Consider the following 19042-nt stretch of genomic DNA (forward strand, 5'->3'; position numbering starts at 1 on the left):
ACGACTGCATGGGAAACTCCTTGCTTATGATGTCATGCCCGCTGTGCTAATCTTGAAGCACTGCTTCGTCAGCATGAGTTGTTTATATTTTTGTGGGCATCAGCATTGAAGCCCTGTGAGGTCAAACAATCTATGTTTACAATAAGTAGAATATATATTTATGTATACTGGCAGTTTCTCACCGTTAGATTACATGTGTCAGAAAACAGATTTCCAGTCCTAACAAAAGTGAGTTATAAATGCAGTGTGTGCCCCCCCCAACTACTCTCGCCCTCAGTCAGCTGTAATTGTCTGGATAGGGTGGACAAAACGACATGAGTTGAAGCTTTGTGTCAAATCATGCATCAAGATGACAGACCTCCAAATTTGATTACATTCTCCATTGTATGACATGTACCTCTCAGCAGCCGTGCTGTAAGCCAATTTGCTTGCACCATGAGTACAATGTCCAACCTGCGTGTTGTTATTCAAAATGGCACTATGACCCCATGAATCATGCAATGGCAAGCTGAAAAGAGAAGTCAACGCGACCTCTCAATAGTCCCAAATTTAAATCCCGCCACATTTCTGACTACATTTTGTTTTTTAATTTTGTTTTGGTGGGCTCGAGTATGACATACTCAACAACTCAATGTAGCACAATATCAAACACGTGATTAATGCTCCCAAAGAGAGTTGGTACTTACTAGTATGTACTTTAAAACTACTGGATTGGTGGATGGATAGATGGACTTGATCTTTATAATAATAAATACTGTCAACTTTAAAAAAATAAAGTGAGTAGTTTACAGAACTAGGACTGCACCCATGTACAGTAGTGCAGTCAGGTCATAGCTTATACTTCACTTCAAAACACTTCTTTAACACACACTTTGTCTGGTGACTAAGTGTGGAAGTATGACACATCTGAGTTTTATTCTATCCTCTTTGCAACACAGCAGTTCAAGAACAAACATTAAAAATATCGCTAAAAAACAATAAATAATACTAAGAAATGTCCGCGCAAGTCTTTACTGCCATCTCATTGAGTGCTGTGTGTGTGCTGGCTTACTTCTGCCTTTGTCCCCACATACTGATGTGACACAGCCCTCCAAATAGCTGTCTTCGGCAATGCCTGCTGGTAACTAGCAGCTCATAACCCAAATTTTAGCTTGCAGCTGAGAGATGGCTCTTATCCAAAGAACACTCATTAGTTGGGACACTCATATGCCAAGGTGCCATTGTATAAATGACAATAAAAAAAAATACCTGCAGTGCTCCAGCACATTCTCTGACTTCTTCAGTTCCTTCAACTGACTCTAGCCAGTAAGTGGCATTTGAAATTTGACATACTGCGGTGACAACTCAACTTACAGCGACAGTAAATAAAAAAATAACTTTGGTTTCGCCGAGAGAACCATCCGCCAGGGCCTTAAAGGAGAAGAGCACATTTTGGGGAACTTTGCCCATCATTTCCTTTTTCTGTGCATTATAACATGAGGATGAATAAATATCAGTTGTGCTATTCTGGTGTCTGCCATTAACCTTTTATCCCTGCCTTTTATATTGGTGTATTTGAAGTGTACTGTATGTGGAGGTGGGTTCAGCATTTACATAATTTACATCATATGCATGCATTATTAGGTCACAGATATTTAACACATTCCGACATATGCAGGATCATTTAACCGATCGGATGATGACTTTTGCCTTCAACTCTTGCCACGACAACATAATGCCATCAACCCTGGTTGTAACCTTTAGCGACAACAGTAACCACTGACTAATATTCTGTTAACAAGACAAAAATGTCAAAAAGGACTGGAACTCTGACAATTAGAGGGCATGAAAGTTCGCTGAAAAATAAACGTACTCTGGAACCTCAGTTTTTGCCATTACTGTAATCTGTTCTAAAAGGTCACAATACCGAAACATGAAAAACGGATAAAATACATAAACTATATGTATAAATAACAAAATGGTTAGGATAAATTCCACAGTTATTGGCGACTAGTTTGTTCGGCACACTTTTTGGCCATACGATAACTGAGACAGTGTACATAAACCAAGACATATTTTTTGCAAACAAATTCCTACCAAAACCAAAGTTTCACAGTACTGCATTTATGTATTTACCTTAACTCAGCATGGACTTTTTTGTAATTATGTTAGTCTCACTGGGCTTAAATATTCTGTACTTAGACAATCACATTTCTGCTTCGACATTGCTTGAAAAACAAGAGCCAAGTAAAACCCAAAGCAGCTGGCTGCAACCTCACAATGAGTCTGGTCTCTGAGGGCTACGACTCCCGAGAAGCACGACATCCTGTCACCATCGCCTCAGCATTATGCATGAGCCTTTTTCTCCATATTTCATTTGCATACACACACTCACACACTTTGAGAGAGGCACTGCTGTTAGTGTTAGTGGATGTATCTCTATAAATGTCTGTTACAGGACACAGAAAGCATTCTGACCACTTAAAGCACAAATAAAACCCAAAGTGTGAACCTGATGAATTAGAAACCAGTCAGGTTCACTTCAGTAAGAAAGAAAGTATGCAGTTGGAGCTTGAAATGCAATGAAACGCAATGCATTCAGGAATGCATTTTTATTATTATTTTTAATTTTGAGACTTAAATTTACCATACATAATCATGAAGTGTGTTTCACAACAATACATGATGTGGCGATTAAATGTGATTCCAATCCATTTCAAGTCCTGCGGAGTAACCACCTGTTCATCTCGGACGGACGCTAACTGGAAATCTTTAAGTGTTCTTTTATGCTCACCTTCCTTTATCTAAAACCATCAACTTTTGAAGGGCAGCAGCGGTGCAATGTGAAACAAAATGTGATTACATAATACCGGCAGACGTATTGTTCATTAACACTTGGGCATCAGGTCCATGTTTACAAATTGCACATGGAATAAACAGGAATATTTATTTATAAGTGTACTGGCAGTGAATGCAGAGGCAGCAAGAGGAGCAGAATAGCAAATAGGTTTACGCAGCCACATAAATTATTAGATTCATAGGGGTATAAAGCCATTGTATATTTTAACGATTATTGATAGTGAGCGAGAGTAAAATGAGCAGGAGCAGAAGAGCTAAAGGGAGAGATTGTGGGAGGGATCAATGGATGGAAGACTGCTACTTAAAGAAATGAAAAACTGACCGTAGATGAGTTATGAAATGCCACTGATTGAGAGGACAGAGAATGGATGTAGAAAGATAGCTGCACACACACAAAAATCATTATTTTCTGTCTACGAATTACTTTTACTTTAAAAGAAATGTTTACATATGTGAAGGTTCTAACCCAGTTATCCTAAACAATGACTGTAAACAGAAGTCATGCTTTTTTATTATTAGTTGTTACAGCCGAACCTCGCTTAGCATACTTGTGTGTTTTTCGGTTAAGGTAAAAAATTTAAGGCAACATCTTTTGACATGTTGACATTTTCAGGTCAACGTACAATACGATGCGTGTCTTGTGTTATTAATACACTATGTGAATCCAACTTTGTTCTTGCAACTAACGAAGTCAGTTCCATCGTCCATCTATGCTGTCACCAGAAGTTCTGTAGTTCTTCACTAACTAATACAGTTACACCACAAGTCTCAAAAATGTCAACAAAAAACACATTTTTATGGTTTTGCAATTATAGTTTACTATGCATTAAACCATTCTAAATACAAGTCACCCTTCGTTTATCGCGGTTAACTGGCTCCAGACTGCAGCAATATTGATATTCCCTGTGATATGCACCGTCCAAGTAGTCCAATCCAAGCACATACAATGTAAAGCAGATGTCGGAGATGCAGGAGATGGTGAAGAAAGTAGTTTGTGTGTGCATGTGAAAGAGATTTGTCCCCTTCCGCACCATCAATGTCAACCAGATTCTTCTAGACTGGGCTGGTACCTTGCCTTGCACAGGTCTCCCGAAATCTGGCTAATTCCTTTAATGCACCAAACCAATGTGTTTCAGTCACGGCGGAAGCATCTGCAACAGCTGTCAAGCCGGCGCCACCCACACACGCAATGAGCATGTCATGTCATGTTATGTCGTGTCATATAATGAGCACTGGGCCTATTTCAGAGATTTCGTATGTTGCTAAACCACACAAAATCCCACAAGGACTTGCGAGAACGTCAGCAATGGTAAATTTGTGGGACAACACATATTAGATATAATTTTAGGTTTCCAAATATTAAATATACAGTATAATGGATATTGATACGACTAAAGCAATTTTACAGCTGGGTTATCCGTTCCCCCTCTTTGGCTCATTCGCATCTCATTGCAGGGAAAGGGTGGGTTGCAGGCTTAAGAAGGGATGTACGCTAGTGTTTCACTGTAGTGCTTTAATGTACTTATCAGAAAGAGTTTGAAATAATATCTGAACTACTGAGATCAAGGGATTATTGGAGATGATTTGGTGGACCTTGCTCACGTTTGGAACATCCCAAATCGATAGTTGCAGGTAAGTAACCAAAGGCGGTCTGCATCCTGAAGCCCCTCAACGGCCATCTCCTCTTCCAACCTCTCTTCTGACATCTCCGCTTCAACAGCTGCACAGTTTGAGTCTTTATCTTTCCTCAGAACTAAGAAACTGTTTTTTTCTTGGGAGTCCACATCTTCCCGGTCTTGTGCAGAACTCAAAAATGGCTAAGTATCCCGAAAAAGCTGGAGAGCGGACCAAACTGAAGGCAATACTGCAGACTGGCTGGTACGCATGTAATGAAAATGACACATGGAGGATCCTCTTCTTCAGTTGGCATCATGAGGAGCTTGACTGTGGGTATGAAGTCATCGCACTTGAGCAGGATGTGCAGCATTTTTTTCTGTGAGAACCGGTCAGGGTAGAAGCAGATCTCTGTGGAGGATGCATGTGGGTCCCTCTTTCGTCTCTGGCCTCAGCATGTAAATCTCTGGCAAATTTGACAACCATAGACACTTCCCTTCCATCCATCCATTTTCTATACCACTTATCCTTACTAGGGTCGCGGGTATGCTGCAGCCTATCCCAGCTGTCTTTGGACTAGTCGCCAGCCAATCGCAGGGCACATATAGACAAACAACCATTCACACTCGTCAATTAATCTAACATGCATGTTTTTGGAATGTGGGAGGAAACCAAAGTACCTGGAGAAAACCCACGCAGACACAGTGAGCACATGCAAACTCCACACAGAAATGTCCAAGTGTAGAATTTTCCCCGATTTCCTGACTGTGTGGCCTACATGCTAACCACTAGTCCACCATGCCGCTCACTTTTCCTCGTCTCTGTACATTTTGGACAAATTCTTAAGCTTACATGATGTCACATGACGACTAAAACTGAGTTTTGCATTTTGAATGGCTAATTGGTAGGAGGCCATTATTTGAGGACATGTTTGTCGGTTGTAATGGTCGTCCATCTTTTTTCAGCTTTAATGGAATTTGTTGGACATTTTTTATTATTATTTTTATTTTATTATTATTTTTAAAACCATGTTTTCACAACATATCACTGAAATATGTCACATTTTACATTAAATACATGATTTGGTCTGTCTGCGTGGTTAGAAAAACAAAAGCAAGAACCCTACAATGAAGCTGGATACATTTAAAGCCAAAATGACAGAAAAGACCAAAAATGTTGTTGTATTCCAATGAATCAGTCTTGACTTCCCCACAATGCTTTGAATCTCCTCAAACTGAACAACTGTGGGTTTTCAAGCAAGAAAGCAATTTATCATCAAAGGCTGTCAACGATCAACCTACTTTGTATCATAAAGTAAATTTAAAAAATTCCAGGCAACTTTTTTTTGGAAAAATATCCACACCCACTTTATCTCTACTTTTCAGCTTACACAATCTCAACTTCCTCAACTTTTAAGATGGCTTTGCCTGATACACGTGTGAGTGGATGTGTGCGTATTGATAATCTCTCCACAGCATCCTGTTCTTGTCGCTCTATTGGCTCTAAGTTTGGAGGCTGCCTTATCCGCAGTCACTGAGCCAGGACGCCGGGCGTCCAGCTCCATCAACCACCCAGCAAGTCAGTCAGCCGTCAATAAGCCTGTCAGCCAGTTATGTGGTCCGTTAGTCAAGCGACCTGGGAGCCAATCAGTCAACCACTCTGACAGCAAGGCGGCCAATTAGTAAAACCTTTGAGCTGGTCACTGGGCAAGTGATGCTTTGATTGATGGCTCGGATTCACGAGTACGGCCTTCTACATTTGATAATGATCTCAACTTGCTCAGAACATGATGTTTTGGACACAAATAGATCATTAGTGCTACACACTTGTTGCTCCCTTTAATAAGGCTGTAAAACATAACTAGAATGGCACTCAGTCAAGCACAGGCACAGATGGCTCAGGCAGAACAACCCTATATTGGATCAGCACCAAATTGTGCAGATATCCACATCCTACATGAATCGTGTCATTAAGATTGATGCGGAACTCCACAGAGAAATTCAGGAAAATGTTGAAAAATGGCTCAAAACGGAAAAAAATAGGATACAGAATATAAACTCCACAATGTAATACATTGTTGTTGTTCCTCAGGGAATTATTAAATAGCCCTTATGTATGTTTTCCTGCTATAACACACAGACAATAACACAAAATACTGAAATTGGAATGATTTGGCATAGGGTCAGGAACAGGAACATCCATCCATTCATTCTCTACTGCTTATCCTCACGAAGGCCTGGACTGGTAGCCAGCCAATCACAGGGCACACATAGACAAACAACCATTCACACTCACATTCATACCTATGGACAATTTGGAGTCGGCACAGGAACATTTAGTATTTGAACTTCACATGTAAAAATAGGGCTGTAAAAGATGACACGTCCTCATCACGAGGCATTCACAGACACTCAGAAAATCACTATAATATATTTATTATGCGTGTATCTGTGGTCTAAATAAATAGAAATTCAAACAAAGTTGAATTCATGACTGAGCAAGATCTACAAGCAAGCAAAAACGTCAAGACATTCAGATGTGTGCTTTACTGAATGGCTAACCTGAGGAGCTAATGTCTAATGTCTAATGTTCTTCTTCTTGACAGAGTTCGTTCTTATGGAATGAGGGTCTTGAAAAAAAACCCAAAAGCCAAATAAAAAGCAAAACAGACATGCAAAGTAAATATGTCATTGATAACTGTGGTGAATCTTTTGGAACAGATGTTGCAATAAAACAACCAAAGTAAAACCAAAATAATCCAGAAATAATCTTTTGATGCTTCCTGACGTGAGCTCATGGGAGATATATTATCATTCCCCCCAAAAATGACCACTGTTTTTGATGGGAAATTGGGCTTAATCTCCAACCAACAACAATGGAGCCATCCGTTTTAACTCCTTGGAGGAGGAAATTAATGTCTGTGATGCTATGAGTGGTAGAAGCTGAGCTAATTGGAGAGGCAGTCAGAGCGTGAACAACCAAGTGGGAGCATCTAACATGAGTGTTTGTTTCATTTGGTTGGACAGCTTGTTGACAGCGTTGCTTTATTTTTTGATGCTGTCAATAATTCATTTGGAGCAGAATGCAGTTTGGACCACAAGGCCTATTGAATTATAGACTTTGAACAGAATGGCTCCGAAAGTACAATGGTTGCTGAAACCGTGTGGGCATGTGAGTTGGTTTGTCTCAGTTTAAACTCACGTCTGCGGGAGGCGTCAGGGTGTGCACTACATCTGCCTGCGACTGTGTCGGGGGTGATGAGGACAAAATAAATCATGGATGGCCTAAAATGCTGTCACTGGCCTTGAAGAGCACATTTATTATGCAGGCTGTCAGAAGCATGATGCATTAAAATCCCATACTGATTCTCAATTTTTAGTGGCTAATGTGAATGACAAGAGAGAATGTGGTAGCATGTAGTTACATTTTTGACTTTTTTCCCACATAAGAATGGTGATTAAGATAAAAAAAAAAAGAACACATCAGTTTACAAAATGTTCATGTTATAACAATGAATTGTAGATGTTTGGTCATGAGTTTAACAATTTATGCAACAGAGAGAAAAGTGTTCTCACAACAATTTAGTATAAAACTCATCCAAAAGTGTATTAGAACTTAACTATTTTTCATTGAAATGCAGGGAGATATCGCATCCTCAGTCATACTATGTCATAAAAATCCACAATCCATCATTATTAAGTGAACCAATAATATAAACAAAGCTATTTCAAATAACCTATAAAATGTTTTTTATTTAATTCCAGGCTCAATGAGAACTGACTAATTTTTGCTACATTTTATAAATTGAAAGGTAAAATAAATTGCAAAAACAGCAACTTTTTTTTTTTTAAATAACCCTAAAACATCGGTTTTCTAGTAATTACTTGGCATTGTTTTCTTTGTGAAAATATATGCAGAAGCCTACAACATATTTGGCAGTGGAAAAATGAAATTGACTAATAAAAAAAAATATTATTCAGATAACTGCCTAAATGACAGTTTTGTACTAAGTTCATAAGAACATAAAAAAAGATTCTTATATTGGAGCCAGCAGCGCGACATGCTCATGAAGCGTAGTACAGCAGAAACATATACATCCTTAATAAGACTGGACCATCTGGAAGACTCTGTATCAGGTTGGTGTACTAAAATGCCCTTTGGGCCGACACCCTGTTTCCCCTTGTTTTTGATGTGTATTACCTTGCATGGACTTCTTTCCTCAGCTGTAAAAAGCTGTTCTTTGGACAGTAGCGACTGCTGGTCTTTCAAACGGGGAATTCATTGGGGTCTGACATACATTTCATATGATTTTACCAAAACTGTTTCCTGCCAAAACGGTCACGTGGTATCTTCTTTCTCTTCAGGCTTCAGGCATCTTATCCTTCATCAGTTCATCAGTCATGCTGAAAGACTAGGTGGGACACACACCAGTCAGATTAGATAGGACAGCTCAAGTCTGAGAGTCTGGTGCAAGATTCTTCTTCTTCTTCCTCTTTCAACTTTCCGAACAGGGGTCGCCACAGCAAATCAATCGCCTCCATCCAACCCTGCCATCTGCATTTGTCTCTCTCACACCAACTACCCTCATGTCCTCCTTCACTACATCCATAAACCTCCTCTTTGGTCTTCCTCTACGCCTCCTACCAGGCAGCTCTTAACACAGCATCCAACCGAACCATCTCAGTCTGGCCTCTCTGACTTTATGTCCAAGGCCTCTAACATTTAGTGTCCCTCTGATGTACTCGTTCCTGATCCTATCCATCCTGGTCACTCCCAATGAAAACCTCAGCATCCTCATCTCTGCTACCTGTGTGACGTGATGTAAAACTCCATAATGCTGGGATTATGTCATTTACTCACAATGCAGGAGGACCCCTGTCTCCACACTAATCTGTGTGACTGTGTTGCATCATGGGAAAACACTCCTCTGGCTGCTGTCAGTAAAAATCAACGACCACAATGCTCCATAAACTTCAAAGACCATTTTAAAGAGACTATCAACTTATTGAATGAAACAAATGTATTGGCAGTGGTTAATGTGAATGTACAAGCAAGTTATTTGTGAAATCTGTAATAAAAAAACATTAATTCAATAATATACAGCTTATTCTATTCATGGTCACAGGTGAGCTGTGACCATGGAGCAAAGAGTGAGCATAGAGATGTTGCAATAAAGATACGACCCCCAAGACCATTTATTTTTTGATGACTTAAAGGATGAAAAGGTTCCCAAGGCTATTGTGAGCTAAATCCTAACATACGTATTACATTACATGTTTAATGTAAAAATAGAACAATAAACTCCTGATCAAATAAAAAATATAATCAAAAGCCTCGTCCCCTTAAACGCCACGACATTACCAGTTTGGAATTTGCACGAGAGCACCAAACATGGGACACTGAAAGGTATAAAAAGAAGTTTTATTCTCTGAGTAGAAAAATAATAAATTTGACTTTCTTGATGGCTTCCGACATTACACTGTGGAGAGGGCACGATAATGATCTTGAGTTTTTTGTACATCAATACTACAATGGAGGTTGTGCAGGGGCGTCAAACGGCATCTAGAGGGTAAAATTGGTCATGACTTAATACTCTTGTCCGTCTGGTAAGGACTGAGTTTTTCAACAGGACAATGCTGGAGTTCTGCAGTTGAAGGACTTCTACCAGATGAAGAACATCACTCTTTTGGACCATCCTTGGTGTTCCTCTTATCTACTGTAAATCCAACTGACAACATTTGGGATGGTTGGCAAGGGAGCTTTACTAGAATGGACATCAGTTTCAGACAGTGGATGCCCTCCGTAAAGCCATCTTTACCATCTTTATTTCTTTTTTTGGCATGTCGAAACTGTACTTAAAACCTACTTAAGATCCGACAGTCCATAATGTAAATGTTTGCAGTTTTTCAACTTGTCTTAAATTTTTGATCAGGAGTGGATTGTTCTATTTTATCATTAAACATGTGTGCTTGCTCTCCATGTACTCTAGTTTCTGGTTCAAAAGCTGAATGTTTGGTTTTGGGTCACAACAATATGGTCTTTGGGTCGAAAAAAAAAGTGTGTCTTTTGAGTGTCTTTTTGCCCTGTGGTTACTGGCATGTGAAATCCACTTGTCCTTGCTGTAACTGTATGTGAGCTGCAGACGTCGCACAGCCAGCTCTCTGTCTCTAATAATGCTTTTAAAAACTAACATGAAAGAACAGAGTTCTGAGTGATGATGACATCAGAAGTCCAACCATTTATTTATATCCCAACAATAGGCGTTTGCCTACACCCTTACAGTGCCAGCCACGTAAAGCCCTATTATCTTTTTGCAATGAATCACTGCAAAGTGAGTTTGAGTAACAAAACTGGGTTTGGAATTTTAATTTGTGATGGCATAAATGTATTAACTCCAGAACAATGGAGATTGTGAAAAGGAGGTGAAGAAGTGTGTGCAGGCAGGATGAAACGGGTGGAGAAAGTGTGGCGTGATGTGTGATAGAAGAGTTGCAGTTAAAATGAAAGGAAAGGTTGACAAAACTGGTGAGACCAGCCATGTTGTTTGGTCTAGAGACAGTGCCGCTGAGGAAAAGACAGGAAGCAGAACTGGAGGTAGCAGAGATGAGGATGCTGAGGTTCTCATTGGGAGTGACCAGGATGGATAGGATCAGGAACGAGTACATCAGAGGGACATTACATGTTAGAGGCCTTGAAGATAAAGTCAGAGAGGCCAGACTGAGATGGTTGGGACATGTCCAGAGGAGAGATAGTGAATATATTGGTAGAAGAATGCTGCGTTTAGAGCTGCAAGGTAGGAGGCGCCAAGGAAGACCAAAAAGGAGGTTTATGGATGTAGTGAAGGAGGACATGAGGGAAGTTGGTGTGAGAGAGACGGATGCAGAAGACAGGGTTAGATGGAGGAGATTGATTTGCTGTGGCGTCCCCTAAAGGGAAAATCCCAACGAGAAAGAAGAAGAAGATAAATGTATGAACAGCCGAACTCTGTAATCTGGTCTGGGGACATATGGTCCACCTTGAAAAATGTCATTTTTAAGTGTTGTTTAGTGATTAGTCCTAAAACATTGTGAAACAAAGGAGGCATTGATCCATCTTGTATTACTCCTATAACCTTGGGGATTATTTTTTTCCTTCTAATTTTAGCTATTTGCAATTATAGATATTGAGCCGCGGGGAAGCACTGGAGAGCGTGTGAGTTGTGATAGTGGCTCCCCGGAGCTACTGCTGTAATATTGGAACCTGATTGCCCATGAATTTTTTTCATCAGACATACAAATTAGAAACACTTTCTTTGCGTGGCACCTTACATATAGAACCATTTGTCTTGGTGATAAACAGGTGTGTAGATGCAGTAAAGTAAAAGTTTTATTTTATTTTTTTTTTTAAAAAGGGCACACGGGAAAGTTAATCTGGATAAGTCTACAGTGGAGAGTCACATGGGAGCCTTGAGACAGTGTGATAGTTGTGTACATTTGGAGTGAAGAGCAACATTAAGAAACGTTAATCTGCAGTTGGAGAGTGCTGCACTCCAGGGGATCTAATATCCCTCTAACACACATATTCACGCGTGCACATACACATGTAACAGAGTCATAAGTGGGCGGGGGAATATGTGAAAGTGCAATCCAGTGTTACAGCCATCTAATTCTATTTGCAGCAACAGAAAGCTGTTTTTGGATTTGTGGGTACACTGCAGAAAGGGAAGGGAAGAGGATGTCTGCTTTAGTGTGGGTGAGAAACAACAAGACTGAAAGATGAAGGTCTGTGCATGTGTGTGAGACCATGCAAACATTTGAGGAAAGTTTTAAACAAAATAAAGTAAATATCAATGATTTCTTTGATATGTGTTCTTAAGGTGGTTTCTCGGTTGTCTTATCAAGTGTTCACGAGACAAGTTGTTGTTTGAGTTTGGAGAACTGGTTAGTTGCTGTATCAGGATGCTATATTTCATAAGAAATGCATGGGAGTACACCATAGTATATCCCATTCAAGGACTATAAGAGTCAAATATTTGCATGCTACCTTGTAATACACAAGATGGAATGTTTTTCATGTTTCTGCATGTTACCTTTTGTATAACAACTGAATAAATTGCCTGATTTCCTGAGGAATAGATAACACTGCAAGGCTGCAACTAACAATTATTTTCTCAGTCAATTAATCTGAAGCGTGTTGTTTCGATTAACCAAATCCATATGAACCCAGCACAAACAGTTTGTCATTTGGTTCTCAACATATCAGAAAAGAGGCAAAAAGTTTAGTCATTTTTGCAGCCCTAGCATACCCATAGGTCCTATCGGTTAGAGATTCAACATGCCTGGATACACAAGAATTAGTTTTTCTTAGTGAAGTGCCTGTGAATATTGCTATTCATGCACGTTATTCTTCAAACTCTTTCCAACTCTCTATTCTCAGGGCATTTAATCGATCACGACTGGACTGTTCAGGTTATCCTAGAAGATGTTTTGACACTCATACGAGCAGGCTTCATCAGTTCATGCGCAAAGACTATAGGTGAAATACACACCAGTCAGACTCGATAGGACAGCTCAAGTCCGAGAACCTGGTGCAAGATTCTTCTTCTTTGTCTTTGGGCTTTTACCTTCAGGGGTCGCCACAGCAAATCAATCGGCTTCATCCAACCCCGTCTTCTGCATCTGTCTCTCTCACAGCAACTACCCTCATGTCCTCCTTCACTACATCCATAAACCTCCTCTTTGGTCTTCCTCTATGCCTCTTACCTGACAGCTCTGAATGCAGCATCCTTCTACCAATATATTCACTATCTCTCCTCTGGACATGTCAGAACCATCTCAGTCTGGTCTCTCTGACTTTATCTCCAAGGCCTCTAACATGTAATGTCCCTCTGATGTACTTGTTCCTGATCCTATCCATCCTGGTCACTCCCAATGAGAACCTCAGCATCCTCATCTCTGCTACCTCCAGTTCTGCTTCCTGTCTTTTTCTCAGTGGCACTGTCTCTAGACCAAACAACATGGCTGGTCTCACCACAGTTTTGTATACCTTTCCTTTCATTTTAGCTGAAACTGACTCCTTCTCCACCGGTTCCATCATGCATGCACACAATCTCAATTTTTCTGGACTGTAGACCCAAAGTCCTTACAATTATCCACCTTCTGTATCTCTTCTCCCTTTAACCTCCCTCTTCCACTTGGGTCCCTCTCATTCACACACATATACTCCGTCTTGCTGTGGCTGATCTTCATTCCTCTCCTTTCAAGGGCAAACCTCCACTCAAGATACAACCTATTTATCCTCTAAAGGAGGAGGCAGGTCCAGACTGGAATGGTTGGGAGAATCTTAAGGTGACGTTTTATAAGCAAGAAACATCCCTGATCCCAAAGATGTGGTCAAACAGCAACTAAGAAGAGATCACGCTGCCCCAAGAAACAAAATCAAAAAGGATGAAAGGAAGCCCCCCACCTGTGAGAGCGTAGAATGGACTATATGAGTCAGAGCATCGTGTGCGGAACAATTGCTCAGTTTGCCAAGATTGTCTCCCTTCTCAAAAAAGTCCTCTCAAGATTGTACAGTTTTGCTTTAATCAATCTCACTATTGAATTGGATATGTACAACCGCTTGGTGAGGCCTGACAAGAGAAAAAACACGCTGAGGAGTGATTCTGGTGATTCAGAACCACCCATGTGTTTCTCCCTTCAGCATCCTCCAGTTGTTTAGGATACTGCACATGTACTGAATATGCGTGCCAAGCAGTTCAAAAAAATGGTTTTAATAATAATAAATGAAATGTCAAAAGACTTTGTATGTAAGCGACAGAGCTGCACATTGAGATCTTTTTGACCTGTAGCCAATCCACTGTATGGCTATGATCACCTGACACGCTATGCTTTCCAACGGACTAAACTACTGACCCCTCATTTACACATAGAGGCGATGAAATGATGTGCCAATTGTATCTTTGTATTCCAGTGGGCGGGATGACGGGCATTTGTAAATAACTTAGATAAAATGGCAAAGAAAAAGTTCAAAGGCCGCAAAAACATTCTAAACGGAGGTGTGCTGTGTGTGGTTTAAAACATTTTAAAAACATTACCTTTTCAAGAATACTGTATAAATGTTTCATAAACCATATTTTACTTCTGAAACACTTTGAAATGTATCACAGCAGAACGAAATGAAAAGGAGACGTTGTAGATGAAAAAAGCAGAGTGAAGGAACGACTGGTAATTGAGAGTGTGGGAGACCGCTGGCCTGCATATTAAAACATATTGGAAAAGTTTTTTGGAGGGTGACAGTTGGAGGGGGGGATTTAAAATAAAAACATCCTTTCTTAAATAGGACAAACCCTCACAGAGACTAAGGCACAATCTTTCACATTCGTGTTTAAAACTTTAAATCAAAATACATTTGATTGTGTTGACTGTTTAGTGCTTAATGTGTTATTCAACACTTCAACTGTTAAGATGAAGACAGAAAGCCTTGAGATTGAGAAAGTGAAATGTGAATTAATCCATTGAGCATGCATTTGTTATTAGTACAGGAGGTTTCACATTTGATATGACATAATAAAATGTAAAACCAGTGCAAACTTTGCATGTGTTGTGACTTGCCAATATTGCTTAGTCGACGACCTTCTGTTAGCACATTGCTTCCAAAATAATAGTGTGTGTGGGGTTAGGATTCAGCTTTTGATGGTTGCAGCTCAGTAACACAATCAGTTTAACACAATCAACAATCATTTCCACAAGACAATTTTTTGCTATTGCAAGGCCTTCATAATTATTCACAATGATTCACCCACTGGTGACATGCACTTCACCGCCAGTTGTTTGGATATTTAGGAAACTTTATACTGGAATAAATGTGCACCATACCAAACTGAGCCAAACAGAACTGCTGGATGCAAGCAATCCTGATTTTCTGTTGTGCTTTAAAAAAGCTCCCATTCCTCTTAAATCAATAAAACTGCCCTTTTTGGGGGGAATTTTGCCCATCATCCACAATTCTGATGTGAGACATGAGCATACGTATTTCTCTTTTCTGTGCGTTCTAAAGATACAAGAGCTAAAAAGTGTAATGGGACACAGGTATTCTTAAAAAAACCTCCAAAAAGTGGCAACAACACTCCATTTCTAATAAGACCTGCATATTAACCCAGCTACAGCAACATTGTTATTATTATTGTTATGCCGAAGAAATATGTTAATGGAGTAGTGACACCTCGCCACACCACATCTTCACTACATACTCGTTCGGCACATAGGTTTCCCATCCCTGCTTGCAAACTTTCAAACATTATATCATCTTTTATTACCAGCTACTAACATTAGCAGTCATTGAATGTACATGTACATTAAATCAATCTGTTATTGAGTTACCAAAAATATATTTTACCACTACATGCGTGAAAAACATCGACTACCTGGCTTCATATGTACATCACGTAACAAAGTTGTGGGATGAAACAAAACTTTTCAAACTCTACTCAATATGTATGACAAAGTAATAGTTGGGTACAAATATGTCTGACAGCTAACTGTGCATGCAGCTTTGCACACATTCAGCCCATCTGTCCCCCAGTACTGAAGTCAAGGATGCTCGTTGACAAGCTGACTTATGCTGCTGTCGTCTGTGTCTAACTCTCACTCTCTCTCTGCAAGACATCACAAGTAATGACTTTTGGTCCAGATGTCCACTTCACCATAGTTTGCGTGTTAATCAATGTATAGAAAAACGTTACATACAGCATTTATGGTGGATAAAAATGCACCATGACGCTGCTGTCTGCAGCAAGCAGAAAATGATCAGAAGATTTAGTGCCATAAAATGTGGCAGGAAAAAAGACGTCATTAAATGTCAGCGATGACGATCTCTTAAATCCTAATATATTTTTATGCATTCTTTAATATACATACCATAGTTCCTCAAATAGTGACCTCCACGGCAATAGACAGTCTGTTAATCATCGGCTGTTACATCCCCTTAAAACAATACATGTCCTAACTATTTTAATTATTATTGTATTAATAATAATAATAAAGGCCGGTACAGCTAACTAAATAAACACCCCTGCCACTAAATGAAAAAAAACACTTTAATTGAAACAAAATCTCATTGATCTGATCTACTTAAAAGTAAGTGGTTTTATTAGAAATAAAAGCAGCAAGTTATGATTTACAAGAGCCACTACAAACTGTGAACTAAATACTAATTAGTATCATTCATATTTCTTCAAAGCCCTGTCAATCATCAGGTTTTCAAAGCATCACAAGGCTTTCATCAAGATGATGACAATGTCAAGAAAAAGAAGAAAAGAAAAGAAAAGAGAAAAGTCAGTGCCAGAATTGACACAAATCTTTCTTGAGGTCTGTACTGTATATGATTAGCACATCAGCATATTAGCAACACGGCAGCACCATGAAGAAAAGACGGCCTTTGTCTTACTATGCACCGCATTTTCACATAAAATTGAAGATAATATGAATATACCACCGCTTTACTAGAGAGAGACATGCCAAGTAGATCATTTAAGAATTTGGACGAGTGACTGACAACGTGACGAGGAACTACAAAACTGCAGACTTTCTCTGATGGTATTGATGGCCTCTGGAAAAAATGGCTAAAACCTGACTTTTTTGTTTAATGAGGCAAAAAGAAATGCCTCAAAAATGCATTTTTCTTATTTCATGAGACTTGGCAGAGCACTTTCATGTCACTTTTTTAAATTATTAGTCTAACTTTTACACTGTACATGTAATACCATGAGTACAAATGTTTGGATTGATAGATACTGTAAGTAGATACTATCAGGTTTTCCTCTTCTATCGCACTTATGCTTCATCAGTCTGTCTCCACACGTTGCCGTCTCTTAACTACTGTGCCACCATTCAAATACCATCATTACAGCTCATAAAGCATCTATAATCTAGACCATAAAAGAGGATGAAAAGACTACACTGCCATATTAAACACAGCATGGCAGCATGTGGCGTGCCCTTTAATACGTGCAGTCATACAGCATCCAAAACTAGAGCGAGTTTATGAAGTTACAATATTCCCCTGAAGCCACACCAGAATGTATATGCAATATTTTGCTTTATAAAGAATTAATATAAATAATACATACACAGCATTCCCTCGTGAATCACTTAAGTAAACAGCACCTCAAATAGACGCCTCCTTTGTTTGTTCCTCAGAGTGCCACCACTAGTGCCATGTGATAGCACTCATTTCCTTATGTATTATTTTGCTTATGTAGTACGCACTATGCTAATGCACACTAATGATTTCAGTCTCGCTGTGAGAAAATATAGTATACACGTGTGTATAGGCCACTCCAAATTGTCCATAGGTATGAATGTGAGTGTGAATGGTTGCTTGTCTATATGTGCCCTGTGATTGGCTGGCGACCAGTCCAGGGTGTACCCCGCCTCTCGCCTGACGACAGCTGGGATAGGCTCCAGAATACCAGCGACCCTAATGAGGATAAGCGGCATAGAAAATAGATGGATGGGTCTTTGCATGTTTCATACTTTCTACCTACTAGAAAGAAAACAAAAAAATGTAAATGTATGTGAATCATTCTTTTTACTTATGTTTTTCCTTTTTGCTGTAGTAGCTACTGTATATGTCATATGTCATATCTGATGCACCCTAGAATCTCTAAACTTCAGCAATGACCCCAAGTTTGTTCCCCAACCTTCTGCTTTTGTGTTTCTTCATCCTCCTTTCCCTTTTTGTAGCTTCCTCTTTGGCTATTGGCTCCTATGGTGACACGTCTCTGATGTTCTATTCTGTTCCTATGGTAACTGACCTACAGTTGAAATCCTGCCCTGTGATCTTTGTGTTTGTGTGTGTGCGCATATTTGTTAATGACGAGCACACTCAAAAACAGAGGTCCATAATTAAACATCACAAAGCAGATTCACAAAAAAAGAAACAATGACGTGTGCAACGGCAGACTGTAGTACAGTAATGTAGGTGAATGTGTACATTGAAACAAATAACATGTAGTCGCGTCCCAACACTGAGGAACTATTTAAGTTTAATTTCCATTATGACTTCCAAGGCAGTGAGACAGACTAAAATTGACATTATAAGATGCTCAGTGGAGATATCAACATAGGTTGCATGCTCAGTCCAAGCTGCTGAAACACGGAGACTGTCATTAAGGATGAAGATGGCATCTTTGGACATGTGAAAGGATCTGCTCCTATGAAATGGACAGCGATAACAGCATAAGCAGCGTAGTGGGTTCATTAGTGAGACTTCCTCCTCCCCATTACCCCCTCATTGCAACACCCCTGTTTTTGTGTAGCAGAATAAAACCAAAAATACACGAATGCTTTCAAAAGCCGACGTTTCCCTACCCTGTCTACCCTGAGAATGACACAAATATTAATTTTCCATAAAGTGCTGAAGCAGTTTTTTTTTTATAAAATGGCAATTTGAATACTCTAAAATGTTAGGAGAAGTGATAAGATGAATGGCAATGAATTGCAAAGTCTCTCCAAGTCATGAAAATGATCTCCCTGAAAACATGATTTTCTGCTACAAAAAGAGCAGCAGACCTCATCGTGATTAACACAGGTGAGTGTGTGAGTGAGGA

At 39.6% G+C, this 19042-nt stretch overlaps 1 protein-coding gene across 7 annotated transcripts in view; it reads right to left on the bottom strand.

Annotated features, from left to right (window-relative positions):
- LOC131139316 (CUB and sushi domain-containing protein 1-like) overlaps positions 1-19042 on the bottom strand; it is a 361438-nt gene that overhangs the window by 273717 nt on the left and 68679 nt on the right. The window contains exon 1 of one of the 7 annotated variants that reach the window (XM_058088814.1): positions 17561-17647. The exons of 5 other annotated variants lie outside the window; for them this stretch is intronic. In XM_058088814.1, the coding sequence (XP_057944797.1) occupies positions 17561-17567 (7 nt within the window). In that variant the 5' untranslated portion in view covers positions 17568-17647. Of the gene's footprint in view, positions 1-16349; positions 16473-17560; positions 17648-19042 lie in introns of those variants that run through there. One more of the 7 variants, XM_058088820.1, reaches the window with a different exon arrangement.

Source organism: Doryrhamphus excisus, chromosome 12 (genome assembly GCF_030265055.1).
Source record: "Doryrhamphus excisus isolate RoL2022-K1 chromosome 12, RoL_Dexc_1.0, whole genome shotgun sequence".
Classification (NCBI taxonomy): Eukaryota; Metazoa; Chordata; class Actinopteri; order Syngnathiformes; family Syngnathidae; genus Doryrhamphus; species Doryrhamphus excisus.